We start from the raw sequence: 23518 nt of genomic DNA on the forward strand, positions 1-23518 counted from the left end.
TTACCCCCAAAGCTTTAAGTCAAGTTACATAGCAGCGGCTTTAAACAGTATAGTATATGTACATAGTAACTGTAGTAACAATAATTCTCATGAAGCCTGGGGAATGTCTGTCCCTCTCCTGAACTGGAAGTACACGGGAGTCAGTGTCTAACAAGACAATGCTATCCAAAAAAAAAAAAAAAAAAGGCAGGAATTTAAGAAACAAAGCAAAAGAAAAAAAATAAGAGAGACAAATCAAGAAACAGATTCTTAGCTATAAAGAACTGATGGTTATGAGAGGGGTGGGGGGAGGGGAATGGGTGAAATAGGTGGTGGGGATTAAGGAGGGCACTTGTCCTGATGAGCAGAGTGTGATGTATGGAAGTATTGAATCACTATATTGTACACCTGAAACTAATATAACACTGTATGTTTACTGAAATTAAAAACTTAAAATTAAAAAAATATTTTAGTAATAAAAAATAAAATAAAAAAGCCATGTGGGGGGGTTGGTTGAAGGAGGAGGCTATTCCAGGCTAAAAAAAGACCTAACCAAATGCAATTGTGTGGTCATTGTTTGGATTCTGGTCTGAGTTAAGACAGCTGTAAAAGACATTTTGGATCAGTGGAGGAATTTGAGTCTGGATGGGGTATAAAATGCTACTAGGTAATTACTGTTAGCTTTAGTTAGGTGTGAAAATGGAAATATGATTATGTAGAAAAGTGTCCTTTAAAAATCGAGATGTATATTGTAATATTTACGGGTGAAATATAATATCTATCTTTAAGCAGGAAATGAAGGTGATGAAGTAAATAAGGCAGAATGCAAACAATTGTTTAATATAGGAGCTAGGTTTTAGCTATTCATTAGTCTCCTGCTTTATGCTTGTTTACTCCGTATGATGAAAAACGACGTCAATTAACCGGAAAAAAAGAAAAATAAGGGTTTGTTTCCTTTACGAGAGTAAGAGCCGATCTTTACCTTCCTCCAAAGGTGACGCCATCAACATGTGGCCTGAATAGGGCTTCAGGAGCATCACGCGAGGTCCCAGGGAGACTGGACCAAAGAACACGTTCCTTTCCGAAGATTTGATTTTTGTGTGAAAAGAACTCACATAAGCCAAACCAGGAGCCTCCGACCCTCCAGCCCTGCGCACCTACCCAGGACCGCTGGGGACACTGAATAACCTGTCACCTTACTGTCCGACGCTCTGGGTTAGGGCGGGAGACATACCAGGTTCCCCTCCGCTCCCACCCTCTGCGGAGAGACGGGGATGGAGTGGCAGGTACCTTCCATCTCACCCACCTGGAAGCGGGGCGGAGTGGGGCCGGCCTAGACTGGGGGGAAATGGGCGGCACACGCTCAGGCCACTTCCCTCACCTGCCACCAGGAGGGCTCGGGCGGCTGCAGGGGCGGAGAACTTGGGGTAGGGAAGGCCACGCACCTGGCGGCGGGGCCGCGCGCAGCGGGACAGCGGGACGGCTGGCTCAGCAGAGCGGCGCGCGCCGGGCTCAGGCCGCAGGTGAGGCGGCGGGCCGCGCTCCTCCAAGGGGGAAGTTTCTTGGCCCGGAAAGGTGCAAATGTGTGCAGCTATTCCTGGTATGTCAGGCGGGTCCGGCGGCCGCAAGCCGAGGGGGCGCCTCTTACCCGGGTCCCCGGGAGAGGGAAGGCGGCCCGGCGGGCAGAGACGGGAAGGATGCGGGTGTCGGGGGCGCAGTCCCACCGGGAGGAGCCGCGGTTTGGGCGGGTAGCGCGGGAGCGTGGCTTTGGTCACGGTCTCTTGGCGGTCGGTGGCATCTCCTGGTTCAGACAGTCTGACCACAAAGGCGGCTGCGGCCAGGAGCCCCCGGGAGCCGCAGGGGGGCGGACGGAAGCGGCGACTCTGCGGCTCCGGGTGGGCGGTGGCGGGGTGGGCTGGGGCGGGGCCATTCCGGGGAGGGCGGCGGCTGCAGCGCTGCGACTTTTGAAGTCCAAACAGTTGCCGGGCTGGTGCGGCGCAGCGCCTCTAGTCCCCGCGCCCTGTCCGGCTGCCCGGGGCCCCGGGGTCGTTTTCGGGAGTTGAGAGGAAGCCACGTCTTCAAGTTCTTGCGGGTTCGAAACTTCTCCAAACTGCAGAGCGCAACAAAAGGAAAGAGCCCGGGCGCCTCGCAGCTTGAGCAGAGGCCGGGCGGCAGGGCCAGACGCGCGCGGGACACCCCGCCCCTCCGCGCACTCATCGCGTCTTTCTCTCTCCCTCTTACCCTAGTCCTGGAAGGGATGGAGGAGGCCGGGGCCGACTGCGCCTTAGCTTTCGCCGAGGCCCAGAGATGGGTGGAGGTGAGTGCCTTTACTTTTTTCCGCACGAGTTCGTGGCCTCGAGGCCGCTCCCGCAGCCCTGCGCTTCAGCCCCCTCCCCGGACCGGCGCCGGCGCGTGGCAGCCGGTTGGTTTGCAGTTTGGGGGACTTGGCAAGTCCTGCTTCTCGTATTTTTCAACGTCCCTCTAAGCCTAGTGCTGCCCTCCCTACGACGGGCTCGCTGGCTTCCCCAGAGCTCCTGTGCCAAGGGCAGAGTCCGGCGCTCGCCCACTTGGATTTGGGGACCACAAGTCCTTGTGCGCCGGACCACGTCAGCAACGGGGCAGAGGCGGCCCGCGGCCCAGGGCCCTCGGGAGCGGTTCTTTGGGGGTGGTTACAGTGGGAATGCCCGACTCTTACCTGCACGGGCAGTGTGTTGTGTGCGTTGTGTGGGAAGGCAGGTGGAGGAGCTTAGACACTTGAGGCGCACCTGGAGGGACGTTTTCTCCCGCGCAGCGTCTGCAGCCCGGGGGTGGGGGTAAGGATTTTTCCTTATTCAAGGTTGGCCTTGATGAGACTAAGATCTCCTGGGGTCACTCACTGAAGTGTTGTTACTTTCCCAGCTGTGCTTTAGAGAGGGGATCTTCCATTCCACCGAAATGAAGATGGTCTCTAGGAGGTTTCTTCCTCAACGTCTTAAGGTTACATTTATCTGTAAAAAAGTTAATACCAGGACTTCTATTCGTTATTCTACTGGATGAAAAAGGTGACTTTTTAAATGATGCTAGGGAAGTCTTCAGAGCAGATGTGAACCAGGAACAACGGCTTGTTAGAAAATTGTTGCCTCCACCAGCCTTGCAGTTACTTAGAAGTTATTGATGCCACGTGCTGGCTTGTTCAGAGTACTTAAAAATGCAAATTAGGTTTAGAGGTTATTCCAGAGCAAAAACAACGTATTTAAGAATTCCAAAGCACACAGTGCTTAAACATAACTCATTTGTGTGCTCGCTTCGGCAGCACGTATACTAAAAAACATAATTCATTTGTCCTTAAAGAAACAAATGTATATATGTGTGGGAAAAAGGAGAATAAACTTTCAGTGTTACATTTCTAACAGTAAAAGGAATGTGAAATGTGAGTAGCATTACCCACTAGACAGTAGAGGGGGGGTCAAGAAATTCGCTCTTGGTGTCCTTTTTGGACTGAACTTTGAACTAGTCTGAAGGTGATTTAGAAAGGTATGGAGGGAGGGGGAAAGATGTGAGGGGAGGGCATGGGGACCTTGAGAGAAGAATAAACACTGTATTTTGAATTGAAATGAGAGTGGAAAAATTCTAGCAATGCAGTTAAGAGAAATGACTTCCCTCATTCATAAACTTGGAAAAGCCAAGGCGTCCAAAGGTAATTTTCCATTTGTAGTATTTGTTCTGCATAATTTTAGAAAAGAGATTAAACTTGTCTTTTGGTTTTTGAGTGTTGGGGGGATAGGAGAGAGAAAGAAATAGGACGTTTTTAGGTCCCGGAAGGGATGGAGGAGGCCGGGGCCGACTGCGCCTCAGCTTTCGTGGAGTTTGTATCTGCGCGCTGTGTATTGGCTTCAGGAAATCTACAAATATGGAGGATTTCACACTTTTCTTTTTTAGTGTACAGATTTTTGAAATCTAAAGATTCCTTGCTTGTTGTTGTAGCTTGCTCGTGATTGTGTAGACTTTCTGTGAGAAATTTCTAATAAACGCAAGGGAAGTGTGTTGCAATAAAAGATATCATAGTGCACGGTACACGTGCTCATCTTTCCACTCTCATCCATCCCATCTAAACGTGTTTTGTTCACCTTTAGCAGAGAGACAAATGTTGTAAAGGACTTGCCTTATCATTAGAATATAGTTAATGAGATTAAAATTCAAATCATTTTTTCCCTAGTGCCACTGGGAGCAAGGCAGTATGTTCATTGAATATACGTGAATAGTTTACATATTCATGTACACTTTCCGCATGCTCTGGACATTCACAGTGACAGCAGTGTGCTCACTGTTAGGTTTGTTTTATTTCTCCAGTTAGTGTCCAGATTTATTTGCCTTCTTTGCTTTGCCTTTACAACTAAAGCACATATTTTAAAATACTGTTCTTGCCAAAAGAAGCAGAATGGATGACTCCCTTGTTGCCACAATTGCCTCTTAACTCTGAGAACCCCTAATTTAAAGATAAAATATTGATTCCGAAGTGTATTTTATAACATATTTTGGAAAGTGGGGAAGATTATGGTGTAAGTCTTTCTTCTGCTTGCTAATATTCTTGCTTCATTTTCCCTATCATACTTTATGTATAGTGAGGCATAAGTGGGTCGTTCATATATATAAACATATATATATTACATAATCTACTTTGCTGTTTTTTATTCTTAGCTGCAGCTTTGACTATCCTGAGATCAAGAAACTCCAATAACCTTGTAAAAAAATTTTTTTATGATTTTATTTTTTTTATTTTACAGAGAGAGAGACAGCGAGAGAGGGAACACAAGCAGGGGGAGTGGGAGAGGGAGAAGCAGGCTTCCCGCTGAGCAGGGAGCCTGATGCGGGGGCTCGATCCCAGGACCCTGGGATCACGACCCGAGCCGAAGGCAGACGCTTAACGACTGAGCCACCCAGGCGCCCCAACCTTATAAAATTTTGAATGATGGCCAGTGTCCATGTTAGTATGTTCTTGTCATTTCCATTCTCTATGATTTTAAATAGCTAATGTATTATTCTCACAACCAAAGTTAAAGTTTTATTTATTTTATTTTGGGAGGAGAAGGAGAAAGGGCCGGGCAAGGGCTAGTGGTTGTTGTTCTACCAGTTAAAATTGTATGACTATTTTAGATTGTGCTTAAATGGTTTGGAATGTATATATATACTTCAGGTTAGTTTAATATTTCAATTTAAAGCAAATGTAGGAATGTCACCCTTTAATGTAATTCAACAGAATAATACTGGATTATTGTCTGGTCGAAATGCTGTTTGGAATATTAATAATGTAGCAGAGCTGGTTTATGATTAAACGCTGTTTTAAAACCAAATAATGTAATAGTTTAAAGGGAGAGGCGGAGAGGAAGCCTGATTCCAGCAAGGTCATCGAGTTGGTGATGAAGTAGAAATTGCCGGCCGGACCCTGTAATTTTAGACTTTTTCTCTAGCACCTTCTAATTTTCTACACCTAACAGTTGCCTCTGTCTCTCTGTTTTGGGGCACTAAAAAGCTTTTGTAGTGACCAGACAAAATACCAAGGAGATGGAAAACTGGATCTATCACTCATTGCATTGGCTGGTCATCAGTTTCCAATCTGTGGGTTCATGTTGCTGTCTGGATTGAAGTTTAAATATAGTAGTAAATACAGGATGGTTGGAGCAGAACAGGCTAACTTCATTCCCCACCCCCTTGCTCACCTGTACTTCCTGTTATCTCTGAGTTTGATTCTTTCCGTATCACTGTCAGCCTGTGGAAGGACGTAAGGATGCCAAGTTGAGCTCATTGCCAAACCTGGCACCGGAATATGACTCCTTACTCAGTTACTTCCAGTTAGTCTGTTTCTCCACCTACCCCCAAATCTTTCTAAGTGGTTTTTCTCTTTCTCTGTAAACTGCACCCTTTCTGCTAGTGGTTTCCAACCTGTGGTCTGGTTTGAAAGGGTTTGCCTGGGAAACATGAGTCCTCAGTGCACACAAGCATTATCTGTGGACTAAATGAAGGTTGCATGGACTTGTACTATTTCTTTTCAAATGTGTGTAGAATGATGTAAACATTGAATTCATAAAAGCATTTTTGGGGGTGCCTGAGTGGCTCAGTCATTAAGCGTCTGCCTTCAGCTCAGGTCATGGTCCCAGGGTCCTGGGATCGAGCCCCGCATCGGGCTCCCTGCTCCGCGGGAAGCCTGCTTCTCCCTCTCCCACTCCCCCTGCTTGTGTTCCCTCTCTCACTGTGTCTCTCTCTGTCAAATAAATAAAATCTTTTTTTAAAAAAAAAAAGCATTTTTGGTAATGACGTATAATTTCAATGAACAGATATTAAACCTGGAAATACTATGATGGTAAAAATTTATTTAAAAATTTAAATGTTAGGAAGCAGTTCTTATAGTAGCTGTTGTAGCTAAAATTATTTTTTCAAAATAAAAACCTGATTTTGTTAGTTCATTCTTTTCTGAGAGTCATGAAAAGATTTTAAGTCCACGGTCTTTATTTACATTGCACTGTGAAGCGTACCATAGGGTTGACAGCTTTTTACAATCTCATCTCTGCCTATGTATCTATTTTTATTTTTTTCTCTTCTCTGTAACTCTTTGCCTAGCTGCCAGATAGCAGAGAGATTAAGAGCACTGTTTTGTACATTACATACCCAGTACTGCTTTGTCTTAAAATTGGAAGTTTGTACCTTTTGACTACTTCATCCAATTCATGATGATTGTAGTTAATGCTGCTGTATGGTATATTTGAACACTGCTAAGAGAGCAGATCCTAAAATTTCTCATCGCAAGGAAAAGAAATGTTTTTTGTAACTCTTCGAGGAGGTGGATGTTAACTTTTTGTGGTAAGCATTTTGCAATGTGTGTATGTTGTGTCGTTATGTGGTACGCTTTAAACTATTCTACTGACCGGTGTGTCAATTATATCTCAATGAAATTGGGGAAAAAAAAAAAAAGAAGAAGAAGAAGAAAACCCTCACAGGTTTGGGAACAAACCATGGTTCAAGTCCTGGCTCTGCTCCTTAAATGCCGTAGGGCTCCGTTTTCCTCCTTGACCCTTGTGTGCTGGTGGTGCCTGTTCGGTGACCTGCGGACTGTAAAGCAATTAGTGCTCCCTCATCCTTGCTTATGTTTTCCCACTGCCTGGAAGCTGTTCTCTGACCTCCAGACTACTGTGCATGGAATTCGGGTTGTTCCTTGTTTAAAAAGGAAGGAGGAGGTAAAAGGAGCCAGTCAGTCTCTTCTCCGTTGACCTAACACCCATTACTTCTCTTCAGTCCTTCCTACTTGGACTAAAATCAACCTTTCTGGGGGGCCTTTTCTGAGCCAGCACACCTCCACTCCACACATTGCTTCCTCTCCCCTCTTGCTTGTCTAGATCTTTTTGCACTCTGCGGTATAATTCTATCCATTTTTCCATATTAGACTCTGAGGTAACTGAGGGGAGGAACAGTATCTTTATTTCAGGGATTTGGCATGGTGCCTGGTAAATGCTTATTGAATAAGAGTATAATCTGAAGGCTACAGCTTTAACAAAATTTAACAATAGGGTTTTTCTTTTTTTTAAAGATTTTATTTATTTATTTGACACAGAGAGAGAGAGAGACAGCGAGAGAGGGAACACAAGCAGGGGGAGTGGAGGAGGGAGAAGCAGGCTTCCCACGGAGCAGGGAGCCCAGTGCAGGGCTCGATCCCAGGACCCCAAGATCATGACCTGAGCCAAAGGCAGACGCTTAATTACTGAGCCACCCAGGCGCCCCAACAATAGGGTTTTAAAGACCACAACCTATTTTTCACCCCGGTGGAAACTTGCTTCAGTGCCTAAAGCTGAGTTCATTGCTTGGGGGTGGGTTGGTCTGGACCAGCTACAAGATAAGCCTTCATCTGGGGGCCGGCGAGTACTTGCCTATTTACCTAGCATTTTCTCTGCTGCTCCAGCCCTGCTGCGGAGTCCTGTCACTCTCTTCCTGCATTCTGATTAACGCTTGCCCTCATGGGGACTTGCATTCAGTCAGTGTGTTATCCAGAAAATGCCTATTATGTGCTTACTCTGTCCCAGCCACTTGCCAGGTTTACTGATTCAAATGCCACATTCTTAGCCTCTCTGCTGGACCTCCAGCCAGAGGCATGCCCCACAAGGAGCAGACACACAAACACACCCAGCAGCGCTGTTTGATAATTGCCGTAGCAGACGTTTGCCCAGTGTGGAGTGACAGCATGTAGGAGGCAGCCAGAGTCTGCTGGGGGAGCCGAGCAAGCTCGGCTGTAATGTAAATGCTCGAGAGGCAGCATTTACATCAGGCTGCAGTGGGGCTAACACATTTGCCCACTTTGTGGCTTTATAACTTGTAAGACCTTGAAGTTGTATACAGCACAGCTCTTAGGAGTTGCTGAGAGTAGATTATTTTCACTCAGGTCATGTTTACATGCAGAGAAATGCACAGATTTTAAGTGTACAGTTGTAGGAATTCTGTCAAATGTTTATATTCATGTAGCCAGCAATTTAATCAACATGTAGAACATTTTTATCACTCAGCAAAGTTCCCATCCAGAAGGGCACATGAGACTCTACCTCTTGTAGGCAACCATCCTTTTGATTTCCAGCATCTTAGATTTCTTAGTGTAGTTTTGAACAGCCAAGAAGTATCTCGATTGTCAATTCGTTCCTTTTTTCTTTATGTAGCATTTTACTATTACTTGAACACAATGTCTTTGCTTGGAAAATAGGGCAGGAAGGCTGGCAAGAGATGATTGTGCTCACAAAGTCCTCTTGAGAAGGAACTGATTCACACAGTTGTGAATGGGAACCAGGGCGGGAATGCTGTTAGAATAGCCTGACTCCAAGAGGTATATAGGCACACATGTCAAGGTATTTCCTGGGCAGCTGGGAGGATTCCAGGACAGTGCTATTTTGGATCTTTCCAGTGTACTCATGCACTGAAAGTTAGGACCTCTTCTTAAAACGGGGGAAGGTACAAAGAACTTGTATCTTTAATAAAATGGAGTGTTCTTGAACCAGTTTGAGGAGTAGACTCACTGGGTCAAAGGGATTAAATGATTTTTTTTGATTCTTGACCTATTATCAAGTTACCCTCTGAAAGGTTTGTGCTGGTTTGCAACCATTAGCAGAGGTTGAGGGCCCCAGCTTCTCCATCTTCTGGCTAGAATTGGAAATTATCATTTGAGTTTTTTCTCTATAAATAAACAGATGAAAGATGCATGTTTTTCTCCCTCTTCTCAGATCCCTAGTGATGTTAAACATTTATCTAACAGACGACTCTTTGGGCTTCTTCCCACTGAGAAAGTATGAAGCTGAAACAAGGAGGTTCTGTCTCCTCTCTATGAGCTTACGAAAGGCTCAGAGGGCCCCTGGCCTGGTGAAGCACATCACCAAGGTCATGGGCATGGTAGAACCATTAAGGAAGTGTCTCCTGAGTTGTCTTATTTTTCTTTTGGGTTATTTGGAGATAGACCGTCTGAATTCTCAACAAAATTATAAGATGAGGAATGGAACAATTGGCCATTTTGAGGATGTTTCTTCAGCCATTTATAAAGCACAGAAATCCTTAAAGCTTCTCTTAGCTTTAGGAATAGTATCCTGAGTGTGTGGCAGGACATATGTTGCTTCATTCAATTCATTTGGTTCTTGTCCTTCTATGCAGTGCTTTAGCATGCTTGCTGTCTGGATGCCAAGAGTGCTTTGTCTGGAAAGGGACTCCTGTTGAGATTAATTTTCTCCTTTTACTTCCTCCTTCCTTTTTAAACTGCTTGTCAACATAACAGCATTTGAGTCAAAGAAAAGTACTAGTTTTGAGAATGTTAGTTAAGAAAAACAAAGCAGCAAGGGCGCCTGGGTGGCTCAGTCGGTTAAGCGTCTGCCTTCGGTTCAGGTCATGATTTCAGGGTCCTGGGATCTAGTCCTGCATCGGGCTCCCTGCTCAGCGAGGAGTCTGCTTCTCCCTTTGCCTCGCCCCCCCACCCCCGCTTTTTCTCTCTCCCTCTCTCAGATAAATAAATAAAAACCAAGAAAAAACACCATTAATAGATTTGTCCAACCGTTTTGGTTTCGGGAAAATAGATGTTGTAGGAAAACCATTTCATTTGTTAGCATCTGCAGACTGAATATTTTCTGTTGTTCTATATCCCAGAGTTCCTGGCAGAAAGTTCTCAAAAGCTTGTTGAAGGAATGAATGTTTTGTGTGCTGTGAAGAGATTGACTTCTTTAATTAAGGCTTGCACATCTCCTTAAGCCTGTTAGCTGTCAAAAGTGTATTAGAGCCCGAGGAAATGATAAAATATGTGTACCTGTGCTTACTCTTCAGTTTCTGAAGATAATTATTGGGTGTGTTTTTTAAAAAACACTTTTGATGTACTCAAAGCTCTTAAAGGGGTAAGAGTTGTCATCTGTGCACAACTTTGGGAACAGAGGTTTAACATGCTCAGTCTGCCGCTTTGCTCTAAGTAGATAGGCATTGGCACATTCTGCAGCTGACTCAACGCAGTCTCATGAACAGCCTTTCCAAAGGTTGCAGAGTCCTCCCGGATAGGCTGCTTGAGACTGGTTCTCGTTTCTGTGTATACAAAGGTCAGTTTGGTGCTTGGGTGCTTGAGTGCGCTGATATGCTGGTGCACAGCACTAGACATTATGTCTGTTTTTAAGTACAGCGGGGATTGTCAGAGAGAGATTAGAAAAGTTCTCTGTGGGTTCAAAGGGCAACACTAGTAATAACTGACCAGGCACAGTGAGACTTTGGCATCAAGTATTTTGTTGTTTTTTAATTTTTTTTATTCTTTATTATGTTCAGTTAGCCACTGTATAGTACATCATTAGTTTTTGATGCCGTGTTCAACGATTCATTAGTTGCGTATAACACCCAGTGCTCATCACAATACGTGCCCTCCTCAATACCCATCACCCGGTTACCCCCTCCCCTCTGAAACCCTCAATTTGTTTCCCGGAGTCCATAGTCTCTCATAGTTCGTCTCCCTCTCTGATTTCCACCCCCTTCAGATTTCCCTCCCTTCCACTGTGGTCCTCCACACTATTCCTCATGTTCCACATATGAGTGAAACCATATGGTAATTGTCTTTCTCTGCTGGCATTGAGTGTTTTGAAGGTGTTGCTCTAAACAAAGTTCCGTCCTATGCCAGAATAGGCTGACATGAAGAGCGAGTTACCTGCTATGAAGGTTCTACAAGAGAAGGTGAGTGACAATTAAAGCAGCTAGTACTTTTTTCTATAAGTGCAAGATAGGTGGGCAAGTGTATTATCCCTGCATACTCTTATAATGAAGGACTGTTATTAACCAAGGGTGTTTTCTCTGAGGAAAAAAAGGGGTGAGAGGTCAAATAATTTGCTCAGGGAAACACTTAAAACTTGTAAGTAGTGGTTGGGATTTGAACCCAGGTAATTTGATTCCACAGCCTGCCCTCTTAATCACTCCACTGTACTGTCTCAGAGTGACACTGGTCAGTAAATCGTGGTAAAGGATTTGTAAATCAGAAGAGAATGGGCTCTCAGCCCTCATTCCATCTAAAGCTGTAAGATTAGCTATTTTCTGTTTATGACAAGTCCTGCACCCTAGAACAGCTTCTATCTTGTTAGGTTAGCGCCTGGAAAGCACATGATGATCGAAAATATTCTATAAATTATAGAATTGCTGATAGACATTCTTGATCAATTGCAGATTTTAGATTTATATGTTCTGGTATATCTAAGTGAATACGTTAATGCTCAGTAAACCATTTAAAGTGTTATTAAATGGAAGCACTTTTATATGATGAGATTGAGGTATATTATGAGCTAGAAGAGGAGATAAATTATATCTAATTAGTTTTTCTCTAAGACTATTTACAGAAGTATCAATTTCTTACTGACCTACATTTCAGTAGCCCAAGACATACCAGAAATTGTACAGACTGTTACTGTACAGTGCTTCAAAATACATGTCATGTTTTCAGTGAGGATACATTCTAGTTAGTGTTTCATGTGTGTAAGTTCTGCTGAAGGGAAGACCAGGATCAAAGATTTCCTCTTCTTAACTAGGTTGCAATTTGATCTAGATGTCTGAGCTGGGAAGGAAGTGCCTTCTTTTTGTTATACCACCCTTTCGTAACATTCAAGGAAGGGGACTCATGGCCAACCTTGTTATCAACTTGGATTCTGGAATTCTTTCTCATTAGAATTTACAGTCTTTCATTCTACCTGAGGAGGGAGAAAATAAGCAAACATTTTGCGTTTACTTCTTGAGTGGTATGTAATCAATTTGGAACTTACCATATTGTCCAAAGAAAATATTGTCAGTCTGTTAAAAGCATCAGACACAGTCACACCTTCCTTCTTGAAACATTTCCTTCAACCATCTTTTGGATTTTTCTCCCATTTTACTTGATGTTTCTGATTTTCCTTTGCTGAATCCTCCTAATTATTTGATCAGTAAGTATTAGAGTATCCCTGGGTTCATCTTCCCATATCTTCCTTTATTTGTCTATAATCTCTCCCTATAGATATTATCAAATCCATAGCTTTATATGCCTTCTATATGCTGATGACTTCTTTATTTATATTCCTGGCCCTGATGTTGTTTTTAACCTCCCTTTCCCTCCCTCCCATCTTCCCTCCCCCTGGACCGTGTGTGTGTGTGTGTGTGTGTGTGTGTGTGTGTGTGTGTGTGTGTGTGTACATATGTAGATACACACGTACACTCAAGATTTCCAATTGTAGGTCAAATAGGCACATCCCACTTTGTTCAAAACAAAACTCTGAGTTCCCCCCGTCACCTACCTACTCACCCCCCCAGTGTTTCCCATCTTAGTAAATGGCACCACTGTTAACCCACTTGCTCAGGTCTCCACCTTTGAAGTCATTATTGACTCTTGTTTTTATCACACTCCACATCTAGTATGTCAAGAAATTCAGTTGGCTGTATCTTCAAATATATCCAGAATCTGACTACTTCTTGCCATCTCCATTATCCTCTCTGCTTCTAGTGTAACAGTCAGATTCCCCTTTAAAAATGTAAACCAGGGGCGCCTGGGTGGCTCAGATGGTTAAGCGTCTGCTTTCGGCTCAGGTCATGATCCCAGGGTCCTGGGATTGAGCCCTGCATTGGACTCCCTGCTTGGCGGGGAGCCTGCTTCTCCTTCTCCTTCTACTGTTCCTCCTGCTTGTGCTCTCTCGCTCTCTCTGTCAAATAAATAAATAAAATCTTTTTTAAGAAGTGTAAACCAGAAAGAAGACAAATGAATGTCCAACAGACTCATGAAAAGATCCTCAGCATCAGTAGTCATCAGGGAGATGCAAATCAAAACCACAATGAGATGTCATCTTACACCAGTCAAAATGGCTAGAATCAAAAAGATAAGAAATAACAAGTGTTGCTGAGGATGTGGAGAAAAAGGAACCCTCCTGCACTGTTGCTGGGAATGCACTATTGCTGGGCACTGTGGAAAATGGTATGGAGGTTCCTCAAAAAATTAAAAATAGAATTACCATATGATCCTGTAATTCCACTACTGGGTATTTACCCAAAGAAAAACACTAATTTGAAAAGACATATGCAACCCTATGTTTTTTGTAGCATTGTTTACAATAGCCAAATTATGGAAGCAACCCAAGTGTCCATCAGCAGATGAATGGATAAAGAAGATGTGGTATATATACAATGGAATATTATACAGCCACAAAAAGAATGATATCTTGTTATTTGCAACAACATGGATATACCTAGAAGGTATAATGCTAAGTGAAATAAATCAGAGAAAGACAAATACTATATAATTTCACTCATGGAATTTAATAAACAAAACGAACAAACAAAAAGGAACAACAACAAAAAAACTCAATATCTTAAATATACAGAGAACAAACTGGCAGATGCCAGAGGGGAGATGGGAAGCGGATGGGTAGAACAGGTGAAGGGAATCCAGAGCACGCTTACTGTGATGAGCACTGAGTAATGCATAGAGTTGTTGAAACATTCCATTGTACCCCTGGAGCTAACATAACACTGTATGTTAATTATAGTTCAATTAAAAAAAATGTAAACCAGAGATTGTACTTTGAACTCTGCCCTCTCCTCCCCCCACAATGGCTATCCATTACATTTTGAATTAAATCTGAATTTTTAAACCATGGGCCATAGAGTCATGCATGATCTGTTTCCCACTTGCTGTCTCATCTGCTCTCACTCTTTCTCTTACGATTCTCTCATCATACTGGCTTCCTGCTCTTCCTTGGATGTGCAAAGATTTGTATTTTAGGGACTTGGTGTTGCTGTTCGTTCTGCATGAATATGTTTCACTTATTCAGGTCTCAGTTCAAATGATACCCCTCTTCCCTCCACCCTTCCTCCCTCCTTGTAAAATAACATTTCTTGTCACTCCATACTCTTATATTTCATAGCATTTAACACTTATAGGATATAGGTTTTGGTTTGGCTATTACTTTCACCAGAATAGATAAGTGTCTTATGTGCAAGCGCTTACTTTGTTCTCAAGCCTTAAATAGTGCCAGGTATTTAGTAGACACTCAATAAATATTTGTTGGGTAAATGAATGGATGAATGAACAAATGTCTTTTAATTCTTTATACCTGATACGTTGTTAACCCTGTGATTTGACTGCCTCTCTGGCTCTGTTTCCCTGAACAAGACAAGCTGGTTCTGTTATATCAGGTTTTTTGTTTGTTTGCTTTTCTTCAACTTCAGTTCTTTATTGAGCAAGTTCAAAGCAAGTTTTTGGAAAAACAAGTTTAAAGCATGAGAAATTGACTTTGTTCAACCAATTGTAAAAATGCCTGGAGGTAAGCAAGTATAAGATAATAAACATCTCAGAACATTTGAAGAACATTTGAACTTAGCTGAATATCCTGCACTGGGGACAGTATTTTGTCATGCAACTTTGGAGTATTAGTCATGAAAAAGATATTGCCACTCACTGATTAGTGTCCTCCAGCTTGACTAGGGACCCTGGTACTAATTGGAGACAAAGAAGCAGAATACAACTATACCCTGTTTGTAAACAAACAAAAATAATTAAAAAAAAATTGAGAACAGGAACATTTCTTTCTCTGCCCCACTCACACATCAGAGGCCTACCTCATGCTTGCAAAGTGCTATACTTTTTTTTTTTTTGGAATTATTCTGAAATGGCACATAAAACTGAAGAGTAGAAGCTTTCTAAAGAGCTCCCCTCTTTGGAGCCCTTTTTTGGGGGGGGAAAAGGGAAGCTGAAACTCATCATCTGTTTTGATGCAAACTGACTTTGTCTAAATGTACGTTTAAAAAATTACTCCTCCAAGATGATGTCATGAATTAATTGATACTATTCTTTTTATAAATATAATTTTTTTAACAGATGCGAAAAGAGTGGTTCAGAGAAGTTACGTTTCTCTCCCAAGACCACACAGCCGATACCGATAGAACCAGTATTTGAAGTTAGATTTTTCTAACAGAAAAACTCAAGCTCGGAGTCACCTCATTCACCTTTTCTGTTTCTCTCCTGTTATGGGTGTGCCTGTGGTTTTGGCACATACACACCGTTTTGTGCCATTAGTTATTGTGCATGTCTGCCTCTGTCTCTGTTTGACTCTTGCTCGCTCTCTCTCTTTTTAAGATTGGAGTTAAGTTAAAAAGCATAGGAAAGTTTTCAGATTTAATATAAAATGTGTAAATTCACACTAAGATGTGCACAACTTCCTGCTATTGGAATGCAGTGGGTTTAAAGGCAGGGTATAAAGAGAGGGGGATGGTGAGGGCACTTGCTGTGGTGGTTCTTTCTGGGACTTGTCCTGACAAGGAGGAGACAATCCCAAGACAGTGCGGGAATAAATGTGACCATGTTAGCAAATCTGCAGGGACTTTGGGGATCGGAAAAGCATCTGGAAGCTAATAGACAAGGTCCTTCTTGAGCTTGACCAAAAAGATGATGGTGGAAATTAATGCGGAGGGCAGTTGCGTTAGGTGGAGATGGTGCTGGCACAGGCGTGGGTCCACTGGATTGTCTTATGGATAAGACGTTGAAGCTAGTAGTCGACTTGTTGTGGAATGTGCTTATTTGAAGGTAGTGAGAGTTACAAGACGAAATTGTGGATACAGAATTAGAATTTTTCCTTGAAATGACATATCAAGTGATGTTGGAACTCCAGGGACAGAATGGGTCAGTGGAGGGGAGAGACCACATCACATTGAGGATCACGGACTGAGCCTTGGGATAGGTCTTCTATTAAGAAGACAGGAAGAGGAAAGGGAGATCAGGTTCAAAACGCTAGGCAGAAAACCAGGGCAGTGTTAGAAGTCTTAAGGAAGCATTGGTCTCATGAAAGATAGAAAGGAAGGAGTAACAACAGTGTTCAGGATTAGAAGAAGTGGTCATGGGAAAAGAAAGTGGGAACAAGGCCATTGAATCTGACAGGACAGTAATGTCTCACTTGTTGAAAGTATAGCTGGAAAGTGTTAGTGTGAGAGTCAAATTAAGCTTCAGAAAATCCTGAAATTCTTAGCATAGTCTTAGCTTAGGGGCAAGAGGGCCATGAGAGAAGAGGTAAGAAGAGCTACCAAGAAACCAATATTCTGTCAAAAAAGTTATTTATTTGTGTTAGCAAAACTATCTCCAGTTTATATTATTGGGTATATTAGAGGTACAAACCCTTCATATTTAGGGGAAGTGTGCTCTAGGACAATGGGTCTGAAGGAATCATTGTGGTCTGCTATGTAAAGTACTCTTAGTGTATTAAACATCATCTAAGAGTTTAATCTTCTGAATTTAATTTCCTTTAATCTTCTGAATTTAATTTCCTCTCTCCTAAACTGGGAAAATGCCTCTCCTGCCCCCAGGGTTTTTACCTGACAATAATTTGGTGAAGATATTTTGTTTTTAACATTCAGAAAAAAGTATCTTAATAGTTTTGATTTAGTGAAGTCATGTTAATATGAAAACAGACAGTAATCAGAAAGGAAATAAAACACTTCTAACTCTTAAATAGAGATACAAAATAGTTACCATGAAAACGCACAGTTTCAGATCGCTGTGTCTGTTTCTCTTCTGTGTTCTAGCACGGTGTAGTGGCGAGAGTGATGAGGTTTCACGGTGTAGTGGCGAGAGTGGTGAGGTTTCACGGTGTAGTGGCAAGAGTGGTGAGGTTTCACGGTGTAGTGGCGAGAGTGGTGAGGTTTGGGGTAATACTGGTTAGGCATAGCACCGGGCAGACGCTGGAGAACACGTGTCACCGTGGGCAGAACCTAAAGCTTCTCTAAGCCGAAATTCCCACAACTATAAAATGAGGATTGTAAGGTGGCGATAGGTTTAGAAAAAAAGAAGGTGGAATATATGTAGGTTTATTTTAACCTCTGATTTGTGAATACGGGTATTTATTAGTCCTTTTTATAATGTTCTTAAGCTGTGATGAAAATCCCTTATGAGACCTTGAGTTTGGAATGAACAGATGCCTTAAGAGTAATGGCTTCTGTTTCTTTACAGTACTTCTGTCATTGTCTTCTCTCTAGGGATCCCCATGTGCATTTTAGCCCTTCTTTGCTATTGATTCTGTCGGTGGATTTATATAAAACTCAGGCTAGTCGACTTGCCTGAGACTTTTCAAGTTGAAGAATCCCATATGCACTGCATTGTTGAAAACAGAGCCGTATGTTCTTGTCGTCCCTGCTCCTTTCCACTTAGCTTCTATTTGAAGTTCCAGATTAGAGAGTAGGGTGTGTAGATTCCATGTGTTAAGTTTCTTCTTTTCATATGAATTTTTTCAAGTTCCTTTACATTTCTGTTATCTCATTTATTCTTTATCCTTTTACTTTTCATGTTTTATGTGTGTGTCTTTGAGTCATCTTGTTTAGCTTTTCTGCTGTATTCAATTGGAAGAGGCAATTGTAAGATCTTTCTAAGATTAGAGGACATTTTGTGATGTCTTACTAAAATTGAGCCTAATGAGCTATTTTAGAAAGAGAAGCTTTTATAGTTTCCATGAAGAAAGGAAATACATTTTTAGGTGTTTTATTTGAAGGACAGAGTTTAAATGCCTGTTTTTAAGCCAATTTGCAAACATTTTTAGACTGGAAAATGTAAGTCCTAAAAGGTATAACTTGCCAAATAGCTGATACTTTTGAAATTTGGCCTAAGTTCTGGTAAAAAGAATGTGGTTGACAGCCACACTGCAATTTACAGTAATCCTTTTTGTGTAAGGAAATGAATCTACTTGGTTTAATAAATTCCAGATGAGTTTCTGGCTCCTTGATTATTACCAAGTCATTTAAAATTCAGGTTTCATTATTCAGTCAACAGCAACCCTCTCTGTGCTTGCAATGGCCAATGTGATGTTAGAATCCTTTGCAAAACTGAAATGCGTTGGGAGGAAATTGCTTTTTGGCAAGAGTCATTTTGGGGTACAAGCTTATGAGATGACCAGTGACTCAGTATTCGGCATGATCTGGGACTAAAACGTGTCAAGCATCTCTGCTTCTAGCTAGGTAACCCAGGCCATAAGGAAATCAAGGTGAAGACACATAGGAAGTTCTCCTAGTGGCATAAAGGAGAACTTTCTTGGAAGCCCGGCTAAATATTTCTGCTGATTTTTCATTGGTCACTATTATCTGCAAGGGAGTCTGGAAAATGTTATTAGCTGGATACATCACTGCCTTTAACAGTATGGGGTTTCTGTTACTAAGGAAGAATGGGTTGCCAATGTTGGGTTGACAGTGAAGTCTGCTACATGTATTTGCTTTCCTACAGCATTTTGCTTTGTTATGATGGCAATCAGATGTCTTGCTTTCGGAAGAGACCGTATTAGGTTTTTTTTTTTTTTTTTTTTTCCCTCTTACTCCCTGCATCGTCTCTGTCTCTTCAAAGTTCCTTTTCTATTTTTCCCTTTTGGCTTTGGTCTCTTTTAAACCAGACTTTTCTTTTAAACCTCTGATAATCATTGTCTACCAATTTCTGTATATCAAGCTGTGTTCCTCACCCCCATTCCTATCTGAAGAACTGGTTGCCTCCAGATTCTAAATCTTTCCTGGGGAAACTTGACTGCTTTGCTTTCTGTAGCATCTCTTCACATGTCCTGAAGTTGAAATGTCCCGCATTCTGCTCGGTCAGCTACCAGTCCTCCATCTACTTTCTATCTTCCAAAAGTTTGTTGAAAGTTTTCTTCTACTTTTTAGATTCCTTTTGTTCTTGTGAATTAATACCTCAAATTTCTGTGCTGTCGGAGGCAATAATGAAAAATGTGTAACCAGTTCATTGTGTTTAACCAGACAGAAGTCCTGTGTGTGTGTGTGTGTGTGTGTGTGTGTGTGTGTGTGTATTTAAAGTGCATCATGGAATAAGAGAGTAGAAAGACGTGGATTCAATAAAGATTACAAATTTCATACAAGTAAAATAAATGCCACCTTATTTAAATTTAAAAAATCCTACCATACTGTAAATTTGAATTGAGAGGGCTCATATAAATCTTAAATCCACACAGTGCCATAGATGAGTTGGAATTTCTGCCCTATGTTGTAATATTTGTGCTAGTGGTGGGCTCTACGTCTAGCAGTCAGTTCAGAGAGAGCCCTGGTCTCACCCATGCCTTGCACAGCCTGGCTGCTAGGCCCCCTCATTGACCTGGAGGACAGAGTATGGGGGGGGGGAGCGGAATAAGTAGTGACTAGCATGTAATAGCTATTCAATAAATGAGAGTTTCTTTCTTAAACCTCCGAAAAATTTGTCTTTCAAAGAAAAAAGGGAAGCTAACATATATCGAGTACCCATGTTCCAGTCACTTCAAACAACTACATTCCACAGAAAAGAAAACTGAAGATCAGGTAACATTAACAACCTGCCCCAGGAAGAATAAACTGTACACCGAGACCCTGGCTTTAGTCCTCATGTCATCTCTTCCCCATCAGAATTGTTTCCAGTGATGTTCCTTCTGTGAGTGTTTCCCTAAATGAGAACAGTGCTTCACTTGTTAGAATTAGTTGTCTGTCTTTGCTACAAGATTCTTTTTTACTTTTTTCTTAGTTAATAAAACTTTAATATTTTATTTTTTCCAGTTTTGAGATATAATTGACATATAACTTTATTAGCTGCAAGTGTATAATATAATATGCATACATACCGTGAAATGGTGATCACGGTGTTAACATCCGTCACCACACATAGTTACAGACCTTTTCTTTTTCTTGGGATGAGAATTTTTAAGATACTCTCTTCACTGTCAAATACACAATACATTATGTCAACTAGAGTTACCATTAACTCTAGGCATCACACTACACATCATGTTACAGGCTTCTTCAGAAGAGCTCTCAACCACCCAGGACCGTGCCTGAAGCTTTGATGATGGCTCAGGAGAAATTTCTTGAAAAAAAAAATTGTTGAATGAATTCAGTGTTTTGCCTGTACTGTAAGTTCTTGTGGAATGAGACCTGAGCCTTAGTGACTTAGATGTGTAGCTTCTGGAGGGAAGAACTGCTGAGCGAGACGAGGAAGCCATCAGGACAACTGGGAGCAGTCTATAATGGGTCTGGTCTTTCGTGGCTGCAGGGATCATAGTCCACATCTCTGATGACAGATCCCAATAAATAGTTTTCTCTTATTCTCATGAATTTAGACCTATAATTCTGGCGTCATTAGTCAACAGATAATTCACAACCTGACACTCGGAATGTGAGGTGTTTATATATTACTCGAATACAACCTTAGGTGAGATTTCACTAATCACTTAATGTATAGTGATCTTAATTCTGTTTAGTGATCATCTCATATCTTTTTTTTTGTAACTCCTTATGTTTGCATTTAGGTTTCCCACAGCTATTCCCAAAATCTTTTCATGTTTTCTGTCCCTTTGTAGTTTTGCTCTGTGATTGATATTTTTTTTGAGGCCTCTAAACTTGGTAGTGCTGATGCCTCAGTTTATGTGCTAATTTTTTAAGTTCATGGAATATATATTATATATATATCCCATATATATAATGTATATATTCCATATATATAATATATATTCCATATAGAATATGTATTCTATGTATTCTATTTATATTTCCATATATAATATATATACACACACACACATATATAGTTACAAGAAGGATTTTTTAATATTGACTCAATTTCTTGAAGTGCTCGTTTTTGCTCAGGTTGTCACCTGTGACCTCCAGTAGGTCTAATTCATGAAAAATTGAGAAGATTTTGTTTGTTCTTTCTTTGGCTGCTGGACACCTACACGGTTATTTTTCCTTGTCTCCTTGTTGCCGCTCAGGTCCAGCTTCTGCGCTGCCTCGTGTGGGGGAGACTCAGTGATTTCTGTCCATGTGGCAAGCAGTGGATCTGCAGGCAGGTTCTTGTTCCATCTTGAGACACCAACAGGACACTTCTCTGCTCCTAGGTTTCCTTATGCTCTTAGACCCTTGTGTAGAGGGTGCACATCCCTACTTGCTCTAATCCTGGCGACATGGAAGCTGACATTCTTGTTCCCGTGGGGATCCAGGTCTGTTTGTGCATCACTTCTTCCTGGAAGCCGTTGTGGTCACAGGCTTACCTGGGCTCTTCCACTGTTGGTCCTCTAGTTCTCTTGTGCTGAAGGAAGACAGTCCCTACGACATCTCTCTTGTTTGCTCTCTGGGGGCCCAGTACCTTGCTTGGAACTGAATCCAGGGGAGATATATGGCTTGGATTTAAAGCTGGGAGAGAAAGGAAGGCAGTATTTAATATACTTACTTCCTGGTATATATAAAAATGTTTTAGGCTTTCTCTAGACACACTATTAATATTTATAATGTTTTTAATTATTCAGCAATTCAAAATGGTCATTCACCTTTGAAATGTGTTTTTTTTTTAATTTTGGCATTTTTTTAATGCATGAAGATGTTTTTGTATTTCAAAACCTAGACTGTAACATTTTGTCTTAAATTATGACTTTGGAATAAATGTAGGCATATTTTGTATATGAAGGGATCATCCTAGTTATGGTTTCTGAGATGCCACGTTTAGCCTGTGGTTGGTAGACTATAGAACATTTATAGTTACAGCCAGTGGGGAGAAACCCTAGCCAACAAGTTTTATTTGAATGTAAAATATAGGTTCTTGGAAAGGTTATAGCAGTTGGGTTGGCTGTGAAAAAGCTTAGTTTTAGGATGGGCTCTCTGGCAGTGTGAGGACCTGTCTGTGAAGAATAGATTTCAGGATCCTCCTTTCTCTCCCCTTCTTGAGTCACCAGCCTACCTATGAGCCCGACATCACTCTTTAATATTATATTATGTGAATTTATAATATATAATATTATAATTATATATAATTAATAATTAATTTTATTAATAATTATTAACAATCCTTATAATTAGTATAATTATATATAATATAATAATACATGTAATGTAATATTATGTGAATTTTGGACCAAAATGATGGTCTTATTCTTCTGGAGTATTGGTTCTCAACTGGGGGTGATTTTGTGCCCCAGGTGTTGTTTAGGAATGTCTAGAGACATTTTTGGTTGTCACAGCTGTGGTAGGGGGTGCTACTGACTCCTGGTGGGCAGAGATCAGGGATTCTGTGAGCCATCCTACAGTGCACACGTTGGCCCGTGTATCAGATATTTATCTGGCCTCAAATGCCAGTAGTGCCTAAGTTGAACAATCCTGTTCTTGAGTCTAGACTTTTCCCCCAAATATTTTTTGGCACAGTAGTAATTTTTAAAAGTAGAATTACCCTCAGTACTTGAAAAGTTATACTCGACTGTTGTTTTGCTTATTTCTTGTCCTGTGGAGAGCTGTATGTCTGGACATTACAGCTGTAATAGCATTATCAAAAAACTGAGTGGCTCGTACAGGTGATTGTGAGCAGCATGATGTTCCGGGTATTGTTGTGGGAATGTAATGAGGAGAGTGTAGTCCACTTTCAAGGACTGATTAATGAAATGAAGCAATACAATGAATCTGAAAGATAAAATACAGTTTAAAATAGCATACTATCTATAAATAGTCTCCAAGAGTCAAAGAATGTGTATCATGTTTGGAATCCTCCTTGATTCCTTAGCTACGTCCCCTTGAATAAACCCAAGTTATTATTGAACACCCAGCAGTTCTCCGGCGCAGGTTAATACACATTGTTAGGATAGGGAAACCCATGAATTGATGATATACATATTATACCAAAGAGAAAGATTTGATGTGACTGTTTTAAATCACTCCTCTATTCCCTTTATTTGAGAAAAACAAACCTGTTAAGACTTGTGTCCTGATCTTCAATAGTCTTGGTAAGCAAGTATAATTTTATGTAAGAAAAAAGTGAAAATGATATCCAATTCACAGAAGCTCATCACTGGGGATGGAAGTTATTACTAAGTTTTTTGTCATTCACAAGTAATCTTGACTACTAAGTATCATTTAAAAATAAGCTTTAGTGAGCTTCAGCTTTGTCTTTTTTTTTTTTTTTTTTGATCATTTTTATTTTGCTCTTTTAGTACATTTCCCTGTCCTTCTGTTTCAGACTTCAGGTCTAGAGAGTTGAATTAATGACACTTTGTAGTTTAGTTCAGAGTCTGTGATCATGGTACACTAGAAT

General features: G+C 41.4%; 1 protein-coding gene across 1 annotated transcript in view; it reads left to right on the plus strand.

The window, feature by feature from the left end:
* The first annotated feature begins 2236 nt into the window (after positions 1-2236).
* LMO7 (LIM domain 7) overlaps positions 2237-23518 on the plus strand; it is a 192468-nt gene continuing 171186 nt past the window's right edge. Inside the window, exon 1 of the mRNA XM_088022207.1 lies at positions 2237-2296. Within this exon, the coding sequence (XP_087878333.1) occupies positions 2237-2296 (60 nt within the window). The remainder of the gene's footprint in view (positions 2297-23518) is intronic.

The sequence above is a fragment of the Eumetopias jubatus genome, unplaced genomic scaffold (genome assembly GCF_037043125.1).
Source record: "Eumetopias jubatus isolate StellerSeaLion01/CBP00866 unplaced genomic scaffold, mEumJub1_p1.0 scaffold_3, whole genome shotgun sequence".
Taxonomy (NCBI): Eukaryota; Metazoa; Chordata; class Mammalia; order Carnivora; family Otariidae; genus Eumetopias; species Eumetopias jubatus.